The 15,974-nt window shown below is 40.4% G+C and overlaps 1 protein-coding gene across 4 annotated transcripts in view; it reads left to right on the top strand.

Moving 5' to 3' along the window:
* Positions 1 to 6,831, top strand: part of mad2l2 (MAD2 mitotic arrest deficient-like 2 (yeast)) — a 9,595-nt gene extending 2,764 nt beyond the window's left edge. Inside the window, exons 3-8 of one of the 4 annotated variants that reach the window (XM_015398260.1) lie at positions 1,171 to 1,242; positions 2,743 to 2,843; positions 2,920 to 3,014; positions 3,997 to 4,070; positions 6,535 to 6,627; positions 6,790 to 6,831. In XM_015398260.1, coding sequence (XP_015253746.1) covers positions 1,171 to 1,242; positions 2,743 to 2,843; positions 2,920 to 3,014; positions 3,997 to 4,070; positions 6,535 to 6,627; positions 6,790 to 6,828 — 474 coding nt within the window. In that variant the 3' untranslated portion in view covers positions 6,829 to 6,831. Of the gene's footprint in view, positions 1 to 1,170; positions 1,243 to 2,742; positions 2,844 to 2,919; positions 3,015 to 3,109; positions 3,295 to 3,996; positions 4,071 to 6,534; positions 6,628 to 6,789 lie in introns of those variants that run through there. The other 3 variants (XM_015398262.1, XM_015398259.1, XM_015398261.1) reach the window with 3 other exon arrangements.
* Positions 6,832 to 15,974: the final 9,143 nt, after the last annotated feature.

Raw genomic sequence — 15,974 nt, forward strand, 5'->3', positions numbered from 1 at the left:
TTTTTTTATAACCTAACCCATCCTTAAATCCTTTTCTAACTTCCTCCCTGACCTGTGAAAACTCTTAACAGAACCGTTGTTTTTTTATTGCAGTTTTTATCATGATAATTAAACAAAGTTTAAATTGAATGCAGCTTCATTTTGATAGCAGGTTGCTGCACTACCGGTAGATGTTATTTTGGAGCATTAGATAAAAAGGTCCTTCATAGAAATAGATTTACTCAGTTATTTCACTTTTGTGGAGCTTAATTATCAAGGATGTTTGTTTTTCACTTGAAAGCTTTTTAAAATACATTAAAACTGTTTTTCTGTAACATTTAACTAATATAGAAAGTCTGCCTTTCAGTACAGGACTAATGATGCTGTTCTGTACTTTAAATGAGTTAAGATCATTTATTGCAATAAATCTAGATATGAATGTACGTTTACAAACATTTTGATGCATGATTAAATTGGTTGTTTATCTGGCTTAAAGATTTCTAGCTTGACTAATTATTTGATATCGATCTATCTAGTCCCTGACAAGTGCTGCTGATTTTATGGTCAATATTGCTTTCTCTTTCTCCATTTACATAATAAAATGACAAAATCAACAACAAGTTTCATTGTAAAGAAAATGGACATTTATTAGCAAACAACACACTAACAATAGATAACAAATGGAGGAAGCAGCAATCATGTTCTTCACACAGTCTCAAGGTGTGGCTGCTGAAGGCACTGATGAACAGGCATATTGGCTGATACCAATACAAGAAAAAAACACAAATATCAGCCGCCTGATCAGTCTATCAGTCTGACTCTAATAAGATTTATGGAAGGGAAAAGCTTGAATATTAATATTTAGATACTGGTGATATTAAAGATGAACAGGAGTAGGCTTAGTGCTGTCTGTTTGTGTTCATTGGTAAATAACGGTCCCATCAGTGGCCTGATTGGAATTATCTCTCTCTTTCAGTGGTTGCTGACATTTTGTGCGAGTTCCTGGAGGTCGCCATTCACCTCATCCTCTACGTCCGTGAAGTTTATCCCTCTGGAATCTTCCAGAAGAGGAAGAAATACAATGTACCTGTGCAGGTAAAGATTTCTATAGAAATGCACAGGAGTTAGTTTTAAGGCTATTCTGTTTGAAAAGTCTGACCCTGCTCTTCTGGTTGGTACAATCATTTCCAGATGTCCTGTCACCCTGAGCTGAATCAATACATCCAGGATACGTTACACTGTGTGAAGCCGCTCATTGAGAAGGTAAGATGAGTCCAATGATGACAGGCTGTTTCTGCTTAGTTTCCACTTACCATAAAAGGCCCCAGGCCCAGATAACATACCTGGGCAGGGAGTGTGCAGGTCAGCTGGCTGGTGTCCTCAGACATCTTTAACACCTTGCTGGACCGATCCATGGTGCCTGCATGCTTTGATTCTGCCACCATATTTTCGGTCCCAACGAACCCTCAGGTCACCTCACTCAATGACTTAAAGCTGGTTAAAGAACACATCGTCTCCAGTCTCCCCCCAACATTCGATGCATTCCAGTCCACTGAGGACGCCATCTCTGCTGCTCTCCACCTGAGCCTGGCACACCTGGAGGAGAACACCCACATGCAGATGCTGTTCCTGGACTTTTGTTCAGCTTTCAACACCATCATCCCACAGCATCTGGTGGGCAAACTGGAACAGCTGGGCTTCAGTACAACCCTTTGCAATTGGCTGTTAGTCTTCCTCACCAACAGACCTCAATCAGTCCGGGTCAGACAGAACACCTCTGATATCATCACCCTAAGTACAGGCTCCCCTCAGGGCTGCGTCCTGAGCCCCCTGCTGTTCACCCTGATGACACATGACTGCATACCGAGGTTCACCACCAATCACATCGTGAAGTTTGCAGATGACACCTTGGTGGTGGGCCTCATCAGAGACGACAACGACCTAGACTATAGAGAGAAGGTGAAGCAGCTGGTGGACTAGTGCAAAGATAACAGCCTGATCCTGAACATGGAGAAGACGAATGAGATCATCCTGGACTCCAGGAAGAACCAGCCTAACCATGCTCCACTGGTCATCAACAGCTCAGCTGTAGAGGTGGTCAACAGCACCAAATTCCTGGGGGTGCACATCACAGACAACATCACCTGGAATGTAAACACCACCTCACTGGTCAAAAGGGCACAGAAGCGCACTTTGCACTTCCTGTGGAGGATGAGGAGAGCCCACCTGCCCCCACCCATCCTCACCACCTTCTACAGAAGCACCATAGAGAGCGTTCTGACCAGCTGTCTCACTGTGTGGTGTGGAGGCAGCAGCGCTTCAGACTGGACGAAGGTGAGAAGAGTGGTGAGAACAGCAGAGAAGATCATCTGGGCTCCTCCTTCCCCACCATGGACTGTTCTCCCTGCTGCCCTCTGAGAAGAGGCTTTGCAGCATTCAATGCAGGTTCAGCAGAATCCGAAAAAGCTTCTTCCCCACCACCATCAGACTGCTGAAAAACTCCTAATCATGTCTCTGACTCTGCATCACACTGACAACAACAAACCAAAACATTGCATTATTGCACCATATATATCTAATATTCTGAACTTCCATATCAATGCATGTTTTTTGCACCACGTTTTTTCTGCCGCACTGCTTACATATGATCAATGCTGCACTTTAAATAATGGAAATGTCATGAAAACTTTACAAAACAAAATTCTGTTTGTCAGTTTTCATGATATTTCCATTTAAGTCTAAATCATTATCTTTGTGCTTTAGAACGATGCAGAGAAAGTGGTGGTGGTCATCATGGACAAAGAGCATCATCCAGTGGAGAGATTTGTCTTTGAGATTTCCCAACCTCCTCTCCTCTCAATCAGGTTTGCTTCCAGCTTTTCTGTGAAATCAAATTGGGGGGTATTTCTGATCACTAACCGCTGTGTTTGATGGGAACAGCTCAGAGACTTTGCTGTCACACGTGGAGCAGCTGCTGAGAGCGTTCATCCTGAAGATCAGCGTGTGTGATGCTGTTTTAAACAACAACCCACCAGGTAACAATGAGGGGGATTAGAAGCTCTAACGGGTGGACAAAAGAAAAGATGCGTTGAAATGTGGAAAAGAGTGAAACGTTTTGTTCCTGCCTCAGGTTGTTCTTTCACGGTGCTTGTGCACACCAGAGATGCTGCCACACGTAACATGGAGAAGGTTCAAGTTATTAAGGTGAGCTGTTATTGGACTCAATGCAGTTCTTGGTGAAATTATCTCTACGTTCAATTTATTCCATGTTTATATTGCGATTTTTTTATATAGATCCAAACCTAAAAGGTGGGATTTGCAATTTGGTTGTTTTCTAAAGGCTTTCTGTCAGACAGTCCTTTAAACATCAACCCCAACGTAACCTGTGTTTAATGTTTGTTAGTGAAGTGAAACTGCTTCATAGAACTAGACGGACAGTNTGCATTATTGCACCATATATATCTAATATTCTGAACTTCCATATCAATGCATGTTTTTTGCACCACGTTTTTTCTGCCGCACTGCTTACATATGATCAATGCTGCACTTTAAATAATGGAAATGTCATGAAAACTTTACAAAACAAAATTCTGTTTGTCAGTTTTCATGATATTTCCATTTAAGTCTAAATCATTATCTATGTGCTTTAGAACGATGCAGAGAAAGTGGTGGTGGTCATCATGGACAAAGAGCATCATCCAGTGGAGAGATTTGTCTTTGAGATTTCCCAACCTCCTCTCCTCTCAATCAGGTTTGCTTCCAGCTTTTCTGTGAAATCAAATTGGGGGGTATTTCTGATCACTAACCGCTGTGTTTGATGGGAACAGCTCAGAGACTTTGCTGTCACACGTGGAGCAGCTGCTGAGAGCGTTCATCCTGAAGATCAGCGTGTGTGATGCTGTTTTAAACAACAACCCACCAGGTAACAATGAGGGGGATTAGAAGCTCTAACGGGTGGACAAAAGAAAAGATGCGTTGAAATGTGGAAAAGAGTGAAACGTTTTGTTCCTGCCTCAGGTTGTTCTTTCACGGTGCTTGTGCACACCAGAGATGCTGCCACACGTAACATGGAGAAGGTTCAAGTTATTAAGGTGAGCTGTTATTGGACTCAATGCAGTTCTTGGTGAAATTATCTCTACGTTCAATTTATTCCATGTTTATATTGCGATTTTTTTATATAGATCCAAACCTAAAAGGTGGGATTTGCAATTTGGTTGTTTTCTAAAGGCTTTCTGTCAGACAGTCCTTTAAACATCAACCCCAACGTAACCTGTGTTTAATGTTTGTTAGTGAAGTGAAACTGCTTCATAGAACTAGACGGACAGTGGGTTAAAGGAAAAGTCCGGTCAGCAAGGAATAACCACTGGGTCATTATTTATACCTAAAACTAATACGATCGCGGTGATTTAATCAATTTAGCGTTAATCAGTAAAAAAATAAAAACAATAATTTTCGTCACAATCACTGAGTCTGGGAGCGGCCATTTTTGCCGAAATATAGTAACACCTCACTCCTGACATCTTCCGGCAGTGACGTCACAGTGCGGTAAGCCAAGGCCAATCATTACAAGCCAAATCAATGAGAACTACTAGACACATCTGCAATCAACAATTATTTATGATTTCCAGAAGACTTCGCCATTGAAATTCACAAGAGCTATAGTTAAACTGACAATGCCAACGTGCATGGCAGTGGGTTGTTGCAAAACATAAAGTAAAAGTGAAACAAAATTAGTTATTTCACCTTTCAGACTCATGATCGTCCACGTACGAGTTACTGCGGTCCTGGTCGTTGGATTTCCAACTTGAAGAGGGAGGATTTGCCATTGAACTTCTGGCCAGGAAAAAAAACACGTCCTTAATCCGTTACTCACTTGTTAGGGTTGTTAAGTTTTCCTAACTTTAACCTATAAAAAATGAAACAAAGACAGTGTAAGATTTTTCCTAAAATGCTTTGCATAGGAGAGTCCAGAGTTGAACTGTCAATCTCTGCATCTCCGCTTTCCTCAACACTTGCCAGGCTTTTTATTGAGCAGTCAACACATTACAACAGCAGGAGTTAGTTTCGATTACGCAGTCTCTTAGACATAGCATGAACTTTTAAGATAGGGAACTTGCCTGGTTTCAGTATACGCTTTACACAAGGTGTCGGGGTTATGACTTTTCACTTCTCTGCTTCTCAAATGAAAAACAGGAAAGCATTCTTGCAAAACATTGGACTGTCTTATGGCCTTCATACACTTTTTTCAATGATGAGAGTAACATAGAAAAACAAATGATTGAGAGCAATATAAAAGATATAAATGAATAAAATGATAAAAACAACAGAAATCATAATAACTCCAACACACTGCTTCGTATAGTGCACTGGTCGTCACCATCATGGATAATAGAGCGTTGCAACAAACACCAGATACAGCACTGGGACTTGCTCAACAGCTGATACCGCACCGTGATGTCACAAACCAGTAGGTGGCAGTAGTGTTCTTTGACAAACTTGGATGTCTCCAGTAAAGCACATTCAAATTAAATTACTCTTAATTAAAAACACTCATCATTTATTGAAAAATATCTAACAATTTCATACTTCAAGTACTTTCAGAAGTTTGTGTTCTGAATATGACCGGACTTTTCCTTTAAAGCAAAGAGGACCACCCAGAACCTCCCTGGGAGCAAAAATTACTCCTCGTCAGCACAAATATACACAAACAAATCCTAAAACAACCAAATAAAAGGCATCCAGAGGTTCAGTGGTGTGGTATTTAGAGATTTTCTTTACAACAGTGAAGGTTTACTTATTTGTACTGAGATGTGTGCTACTTCTTTGTGTAATGAAAACACTAATAAATGACTAAGAGGAAGATTTTAAAGAACTTTGCGAAAAAATATTACAATTAGTTTGAGTCATTTTTATTCAACTGTTCTTTATGATGCTGTTTAGGGATAAAATATCTGTTTACTTCATTATACCCTTAATTCCTATATTTAAAAAAATGAAAAATTTAACATAAAAAAAAATTGATACATTTAGGATACAGTTGCACATTTTTGACTACTTTGTTGTAAGAATTCTTTTTGTTTTTTCCAACTTTATTTTTGATTATGTATTGATAAGAATTAAAAATTGTATGTCAATCAACCACCCCAGCTTCAGTTGTTTATTGTTTGAGAGTTTTGTTTCTTTTCTGGCTCAGCTTATTTGTTATTTATTCTCAATTGAAAAGAAATTCAATTTCTTTTTTTCTTTCCCTTTTTTTTTAACATTAAACCCAATTAAGTTGTGCTTAAAGTGCTACTTCACTTACCATCCTCACCTTTGACCATATATAGAAATCTAAATTGGACTTTGGAAAAGGAAGTTTGTAAGCCACTGGTTGATCACATAACAGTTTAAAAAATTCTAATTCGAATGCGACAAAACGTTTAAATAAGTTTGAAGGGATGAAAATACTTTTAGGAGGCGCTGTACGCAGATGAAGGCTCTTAATGAAGTCAGCTGCTAGAATATGCAACTGTTTGCATGATTTTAGTCACTTATGCTCATTCGTCTTTGCAGGATTTTCCATGGATCGTCGCTGATGAGCAGGAAGTTCACATGAAGGAGCCCAGACTCATTCCACTGAAGTCCATGACGTCCGACATAGTTAAAGTGAGCCGAAAGGAAAAACTTTCAGAAAACCCTGCTGGGTTCTAATGTGCAGTTCATCCTAAGGCTTCTTCCTGTGATGCTATTTTCTGTATTGTCCTCCATATTGTGTGCTGAAATGCATCTGTTTACTGTTACTCATATTTGTTTGTTTGGCTTTCACAGATGCAGCTCTATGTGGAGGAGAGAGCCCAGAAAACGTAAGGAGAAAAACAACAGATCATTCTGGGCAAGCTGATCGGTGACAGCTGCACATAATCAGCTGAATATTTATCACAGCCTGTCGCTGCAAGATCAGTTCTAATGAAGACATGGCGTCAGGAAATGTTTAATATTCCTCATGGAAACTATCTGCAGGGCTTTCCTATCTTTGCTCTCGCATTGTACATCAGACTGAAACATTGGGATGCTGTCTGAGAAATAAAAAAATGAAACATCCTGCTGGGAAAGTTGATTTACTGTGTGTGAAAAAGTAACTCCACTGTTGGTGTAATGAATGACGTTGATGACATTTGTGAATCTTAAATACTGCTTTGTTTTGCCAATAATTCCCCTTGTCTTTTGAATGTACAGTAACTATATATTGTGTATTACAAAATTACATAACGCCTTTTTATATCATGTTCTTGTCTAAGTCAGACATTTTAGTTTTGTTAGGGGAATGCATATGTATGTATACTTAATCAGCAATAAAAACAAAAAACTGTTCTTTATTCTTTGAAGTTTCTTTGGACAGATTTATCACAAAGCTGCTGGATGAGAACAAACCCCTATCAACAATGTAGGAAGTGAGGTGGAATTAACCTTTGATTAAAGGTGTTTGAACCCGGGTTCATGGGAGAAAATCATTGCAGCAGCCTTCCTGCATAATAGAAATCTCTCCCTAATGGCTTCCTTACACTGAAAACCATCTTACCTGCTGCCAGTGCTGTGTAAGCTCTGCTGTGGTGGCAATTCAGATCTGCAACATGCCTTTGGCAGCCTGTGTATATTTCTGCTGCATCTGGATTCAATTATATTCAATGTCAATCTAACAAATAATAATAAATAATTATGTTAAAGTAAATGAAATACTAAAAACCCAGAAAAATATATTGTTTTAAACATTTTTATTACATTTATGTAAAAAAAAAGTAGTTTAAGTAAGGATTTTTAATTAAATGTCAAGATATTTGCTAAGACTTTTCATATATTGATGCAAAATCAGATTATTACCTTACATTATTTGCAAGGCATCTGGAAAGTATTTGCCTTGCTGTATTTTCTCCACATTTTATGAAGTTGCAGTATTTAATCAATTTCTTTTCTAAAAAGATTCAATACATTCTGTTGTATGTTGTTGACAATATTTTGATTCGTGAAATGTTATTTTATACCCAGTCCTTAAGGTCTTATTTATCTTTTCCATTTATTACTCCCTGTTTGATCCTAATAACCCATCCATATATTTCCATACTTGTTTAATATAATTTACGGTTGCAGTTAACAGATTTAATCATTAAAGGTCCAGACTGGGCTCATAAATCCAGAGCCGCCTCCACCTCCTGACGAGGCTGAGATCTTTGGAGTGAGCAGGTTCCTGCTTAAAACCTTCCAAAACTCTGTGGTAGCATCAGCCCTCCTCTGCGCTGTCGTCAGCTGGGCGCCTGGCAGCGCAAAACGGGACAAAAAGAGACTGAACAAACTAGTGAGAAAGGCCCCTTCTGTCCTAGGCTGTACTCTGGAATTAGTGGAGGAAGTGGCTGAGAGGAGGGTGCTGTCCAAGCTCACATCCATCATGGACAACACCTTCCACCCTCTGCACCAGTCTGTAGAGGAGCTGAGCAGCTCCTTTAGTGGAAGACTTTTACACCCTGTCTGTAAAAAGAAGTGCTACAGCAGGTCATTCATCCCTGCTTCCATCAGACTCTACAATGCAACACTATAACGGCAATAACTTGTGCAACGTATAATGTGCAATTTAACATTTGATACCCCGTGCAATAACTATATATATAAATATCTATCTATAACGAGTGAATTTCTCCACTGTGAGATCAATAGAGTCAATCAGTCAATCAATTAATGGAGAAAATAGTGGACCATTATGGAAGGGAACTAGAAAATCCCCACATGCACAAGAATGGCCTACTTTCCCATCAATAATGCTCACTTCCATCTACTGAATAAATTTATATATTTATATCATCTGTCCAATTTCTCCAGCTTAGTGCTTGTCAAGGTCACAGTGGGGACGGTGCCTATCTCCAGTAGCAAGAGCCAGAGTACAACCTGAACAGGTTGCAAGTCTGTCGCATGGCAACACATAAACACACACACTCACAGCTAAGGACAATTCAGAGAAGCCAATTAACCTAACGTCATCTTCATTGACAGACATTTTTACATTTGTTATTTGTATTCATTTATTATAAACATTTTTACAGCACTGGAAACATAATGATTGTTTGTTTGACCTCCTGCACACAAAAAACAAACAAAAAATCTTTTTTCCATTTTCATACATCTTTGAAAAAGCTTCAGGGAGCTGCAAGGGGGCCATTAAAGAGACGCATACAGCTCTGGAGCCCTGCCCTGTGGGGATGGTTGGTAGGTTGAATCCAGGATGGGTTCGTCATCATAAGACAAGTCTAAATCTGAGTTTTCTCCATCCATTGACCAAAGTAGCTCCAACCCTTTTTGTACAGGAAAATGCTCTGGAAACATGATGTAATATGTTTTTATTATTCTTTTTGTTTTTTTTTTTTATTTGGTTTGCTTTTTTTTTTTTTTTTTGTTTAATTTCTTTCGGCCGGTGTATGTCTTGTTATCTGCATCAGAGTTAGTTTTAAGCTTATTCAAAACTACATACTTTTATTAGCATTTTTAGTCCATCCCATTAATGAATAAATGTATTTATCCAGTGATTTAAATGTAAAAGTAATTCATTGGGACAACGTGGAGCCTCAGCAGCACCAGAAACTGTGTGTTTTTCTTATTCTACATGTATTTGCTCGCATATAAGCTGTTTCGAGGCATTTTATGATAAATGTGTAAAACTTTTGTTATTGTCTAAATAAGAATAAACTATAAAATACTATAAAATAAACCTCCTTGCAACAGCAGACCCTTTTCACAGGGGCACGTTGTGGATCTGCAGTGCCTGAGGCACTGATTTTCTTAGTAATTAATTTTCCACTTTCATAGCTCTGCTGCAGCCCTAAGATGACAGGAAGTGTATTTGATCACCAGAGAGAGAGAGAGAGAAAGATGAGGCAAGAAAAGTCCTTTTCCAGGACCTGGTTTAGCAAGAATGCTTGGCTAAGTGCATGTAGATTTACCCTGCTTTCCCTTTTTCAAACATCAGGATCTAACCCAGCATGGATAAAGACAGTTAGGACTGATTTAAAGCACTTTGTAGAAAAGGCAAAGAAGAATAAACATCAAGGATTCACATGGGAAATAATATAATATAGTGTACTTTTTATAAATGTTTCTCAATCTGCATAGTTGCTCTTATATAAACACATTTTCAGAGAACAAATAGTTTTTATATATTAAAAAATATAAAGCTGGGCAATAGATTCTCCAAATTTAAACTGGTACATTATTTTTTTTAGGTTTTTGAAACCTTATTGGACCATGTAAAAAACAGATTTTACTTCACAAAGCCTCAGAGGGGCAATATTTATGGACAAAATGTAAAGCTTCATAAATAATTTTTTTTTTTTTTTTATGTTTTTGTTCTTGGCAATTCATATAAATATACTGGTGTGATAACTTAGTGTATGTTTGACTGGTTTTTAGTATACGTCTATTTTGAATTTATAGCGCCCCCTGGAGAAAACTCCACCAACTGCCACTGGCCGAGACACTACCATTTACTGTTAAAAAAATTAACATACAGCTCTCCCATCTTTCCCATCATGATATACACACCTGATATGATCATCGCCATCACACCATCATAGGATGAGCAAAAATAGACATGTATGTATGTAGAGGTGTTTTTTTGTTTTTCCTTTTACAGTTGCACATTTAAAATTTTCAGTTTAAGTTTTTTCAAGTATTTAATGAAGATAAATTGTACCTTCATCAGTAGTGGAATAGAGATATACAGTTAAGTTCACAAGTGGGCCAATTCAATTCAGTTTGATTCAGGTAGATATTTAACAATGCAGAAAATAACAATCTGATTGTACAATCTACATATGACGCTTTATAACAATAAATAAGTACTATAAAAATATTTGCTCGCATGCTTGCATTAATTATCTGTGCCCATGCTTTTTAAAAATTAATAATTGTCCCATTTTTTTTTTTTTTTTTTTGGTGCCCTATTGTGCCCCTGTATAGTATTGGTTCAGCTGACGCCCCTGCCTCCTTGGATCAGACTTGATGTCTGATCTTAAATAACACCACTGCCTCTGTTAATATTTTAAAGAAGTGCAACCAGTTACCAACGCTGATTTCTTTATTTAGTTATTCTAATAGAGAGATCAGTGGTTGCAAAAAATATCTATATCACCAAATTCTACATTTTAGCCTTTGACAGCGGATACTTTTGTGCGACAAAATGCCTTTACCGTCACTTTAAGGCACAGGCTTATGAGGACATAGATAATACCTTAGTTAAAATGTGGAATCTATTATAGAAATCGCCCACGCGGTCCCATTCTAGTGACTTCCTTAACGATTACAGTGCGATGGGCGTTCCCGCGAAATGGAACGAGAGGCGTGTCGCAAAATAGTCAGATGGGCGTATCGTTCTATGTGTCTTTGATGCGTCACTATGACGTAACAGGCTCAGTAAGTACACCGCGGGTCAGTTTTCTGTTTACAATGGTAGGATTAGACGCTCTGACAAATTACTGCAAATAACCTGCATTTAAAAAACACACAGGAAGATGGATAAACAACTGCTACCTGAGGAGGACTTGCAAAAAAAGCATGAAAGAATTTTACATCAGATTAGACAGAAGACAGAAGAAAATAACAATCTTCAGGATGAGTTAGATGCCTTGGAAGAAAAGTATCAGGGGCAAATAAAACAGCTCCAGAAAGAAGGTGAAGAATTAAGAGGTAAGATAGAAGGACAGAAAAAACTATTGGAGACCCGCGACGAATTAGTAGAACACAACACATATTTGATGGAAAAGGGGGATAAAATAGATGATGTTATAATTTCACTTAAATCCAAGATAAGAGAACAGGACAAAGATTACGCATATCTTCAAAATCTGGTGAACGAGATCGAACAAGAAAATGTGGACAAGGGCAAGTTAATTGCAACACAAAAAGCCCAGATAAACAAATATAAAGAACATGAACCAACAAACACACACCTTCGATCTGAGAATCAAATTCTTCGTGCAAATAAAGTGAAGCAAGAGGCCAAGATTAAGCAATGTCAGAAAACGATTGAGGAGATTTACGTGAAAATAGAGAGTCTTAAAGAACAGAATCAACGCGAGAAGGAAAAACTAGAGGAAAAACAATGTGAAAAATATCTAAATAGAAGATGGGAAAATGCTGGGGAAAATATCTTGGCTGAGAAAGCAAACAAATCGACTCAAGCAGAATCTGAACAGCCTCAATCTAACGCTGAAAAAGACACTCAAACTGTAAAGCAAGTTAAGCGTAAAAGTTGTTGGGAGGTCGGTAAAACATGCCTGAAATATTTTGCTAAAACTGTTTTCATTTATGCACTGGAAGAAATGGCCTTAGCGGTGGCTTTTAATGCATTTGAATACTTCTTTCAACCGGAAGTATTCCCATACTGAAAAAAACAGGTTCTTTCAAAATATCAAATTCTGGCCAGAATTTGTGTTCAGTATTGGACTATTTCAAAAGAAGGTTCCAGGTTTGATTTCCAGCCTGGGGTCTTTCCGCATGTAATTTGCGTGTTCTCCCCGTACATCCTTGGTTTCTCTCCGGGCACTCCGGCTTTCCAAAAAAGATGAAAATTTGATTAATTGGCTTCTCTAAATTTTTCTTAGTTTTGGTGTTATTGTGAACTGCACATTTTGTGACCTTCCTCCAGAATCTGTTACACATTTGTTTTGGTTGTGTCCATACTCTCTAAGACTTTGGTTTTTAGTTGCAAAAAAATGTCCCCCAAACCTTTCCTTATCAATCTGTTAATTATCTTAGCTAAATATCCTTTGCATAAATTCAAATTTCTAAAATAAAAGCCAGACTTTAATGTTTATCTAATTGTGCTTAAACAATATTTTAGTACTATTAAACCCACTTCTCACCAAAAGGCACAAAAAACCATTTCAACATGTTCCCAACTACATATTCTGGACAATTTATCTACATAGAAGATATGTGTAGTTGTATAATATATGTATGTATGTATGTTTATATGCATATGTATATATGACACTCCTAAACACATCGGTTTGTAAGTTTGTTTATCTTTCCTGCTGACTGTACTTGTTTTTTACGATTATATTATTATACCTTCTGGCATATTTATTTGTTTATCTGTATATTTTATATGTTATTGTTGACTTTAAGTGAAAAAAATATGATTAAACTCTGGAGGAGTGAAGATGACGACACAAAGCAGGCAGGTTTAAACAGTTCTTTACTCTACTCCAACTGAGAGCAACTGTACAGAAACCCATATATATACACATCTGAACAAACATAACTGCAACCTCTCCACTGAGTGAGAGTCCGCCACATATGCCCCCCAACAAACGTCCAAAACGGCTGAACTTGCAACCTGTAGGATGATCCTGGGACATCCGTGCCTGAGGACGAGGGAGACACGGAGGGGCTGCAGGGGAATTGAGCTCCGATAGATGAGGATCTCTGGAGGGAGAACAGTGGTCCATTAAAATAGTGGAGGGGGGTCTTCCCCTGCGAGGAGCTTGGGCCGTTACCACCTGATCTTCCGCCAGGACAGGAGCAGGTTTGAGCCTATCAATACAGATAGTTTCCTTACGCCCTCCCAAATCCAAAAGAAAATGTTTAGGCCCTGGTTCAAGGACTCTGAAAGGGCCATCATACATAGGTCGTAGGGGTGATCTGTGTGCATTGTGTCGAACAAAAACAAATTTAGAGGTCTCAGCAACAAAGGACTGGGGCAAACAATGGTGAACAGGGGTAGGAATACGAAAGGAGTCTCCCTGAGGGAAAAAACGTTGCCCAAGTGGACTGAAATGTGGCGTAGGCGAATCAGGTAAAAATGCCCCAGGGACACGCAGGGGCTGACCGAAAACCAGTTCAGCTGTGGAAGCGCCAAGGTCCTCTTTAACGGCTGAACGCAAACCAAGCATGACCCATGGAAGGCGGTCAACCCAGTTGCCATCAGTCAAAGAAGCACGGCTTTCAATGACCTGTGGAACCGCTCACACAACCCATTAGCCTGCGGATCGTACGCAGTGGTGCGGTGGATCTTGACCCCCCACACCATCGGCCATGACGGACCAAAGCTCTGAAACGAACTGTGGGCCCCTGTCAGAGGTAATGTCAGAGGGAGGGCCAAAGCGTGCGACCCAGGTGGACAGAAAAGCCCGGGCCTGTGTCCAGTGCCAGCGTGCTAAGATCCAGAGGCACACTAAAGCGCCCTTGGAACCATTTCCCATCCCTAACAAGCGGTTTGACCTTTTGGGTCCCCTTCCTCCATCACAGGGTTTCACACATCTCCTGACCATGATCGATCGCACTACCTGGTGGCCGGAAGTGGTACCCCTGTCATCCACAACGACAGAAAAGCCCGGTGGGCCCGGGCTTTTCTGTCCACCTGGGTCGCACGCTTTGGCCCTCCCTCTGACATTACCTCTGACAGGGGCCCACAGTTCGTTTCAGAGCTTTGGTCCGTCATGGCCGATGGTGTGGGGGGTCAAGATCCACCGCACCACTGCGTACAATTCGCAGGCTAATGGGTTGGGTGAGCGGTTCCACAGGTCATTGAAAGCTGCGCTCCGCGCTTCTTTGACTGATGGCAACTGGGTTGACCGCCTTCCATGGGTCATGCTTGGTTTGCGTTCAGCCGTTAAAGAGGACCTTGGCGCTTCCACAGCTGAACTGGTTTTCGGTCAGCCCCTGCGTGTCCCTGGGGCATTTTTACCTGATTCGCCTACGCCACATTTCAGTCCACTTGGGCAACATTTTTTGTTGTTGTGGCTGACAGGGGTACCACTTCCGGCCACCGGGTAGTGCGATCGATCATGGTCAGGAGATGTGTGAAATCCTGTGATGGAGGAAGGGGACCCTAAAGGTCTACATGCACATGATCAAACTGCTTGTTAGGGATGGGAAATGGTTCCAAGGGCGCTTTAGTGTGCCTCTGGATCTTAGCACGCTGGCACTGGACACAGGCTGCAGCCCATTCTCTAACTGTTTTGTGCAGTTCAGTCCAAACTAATTTAGAACCAACCAGTTTTACTCAGGCCCTAATGCCGGGATGTGATAGGGAGAGTAAGGTGTCAAAAACCCGGCGGCACCACGAAACAGGAACCAGAGGGCGGGGACAGCCAGTAGAGACATCACAGATCAGAGGAGGACCACCTTCCTGTATCTGTCTTTCCTCCAGCTGGAGGCCCGTGGTAGACGGTAATGCAAGGATGTCTGCATCACTGCGCTGCTCTGCAGCCATAGCAGAAAAATCGATTCCGACATAAACTGGGGAGATCAGAGCATGGGACAGACAGTCGGCCACTAAGTTGGACTCGCCGGCAACATGCTGAATGTCAGTCGTGAATTCAGAAATGGCAGCAAGGTGGCGTTGCTGTCGTGCGGACCAGGGGTCAGATGTTTTGGACATGGCGAAGATGAGGGGCTTGTGGTCCACAAAGGCAGTAAATGAGCGGTCCTCCAGAAAATATCTAAAATGGGGTGTAGCCAGGTAGAGAGCAAGCAGCTCTCTATCAAAAACGCTGTATTTGCGTTCATTGTCCCGCAAAGTACGGCTGAAAAAAGCAAGTGGCTGCCAAACACCTGAGACGCGCAGCTCCAAAACTGCCCCCACTGCCACGTCAGATGCATCAGTTGTCAATGCTATCTGTGCTGACTGGGAAGGGTGGGCCAGAAGAGCAGCATCGGCTAAAGCAGACTTAGCGTCACCAAACCCCTGAAGGCGTTCAGGGACCCATTCGATGCTGTCGGTGGCTTTTTTCTGTTTGAGAGCGCCGTAAAGTGGCTGCAGAAGTTGTGCTGCTTTGGGGATAAAGCGGTTGTAAAAGTTAACCATCCCCAATAACTTGCTGATTAATTATACATACAATCCTTTTCTCTAACACAACTAAAATGTCTGACTTAGGTGTTATGTGATTTTGTAATGCACAATATATAGTTACTGTAAATTCAAAAGACAAGGGGAATCATTGGCAAAACAAAGCAGTACTTAAAGGAAT

Source organism: Cyprinodon variegatus, unplaced genomic scaffold (assembly GCF_000732505.1).
Source record: "Cyprinodon variegatus isolate N-32 unplaced genomic scaffold, C_variegatus-1.0 Scaffold921, whole genome shotgun sequence".
NCBI lineage: Eukaryota > Metazoa > Chordata > Actinopteri > Cyprinodontiformes > Cyprinodontidae > Cyprinodon > Cyprinodon variegatus.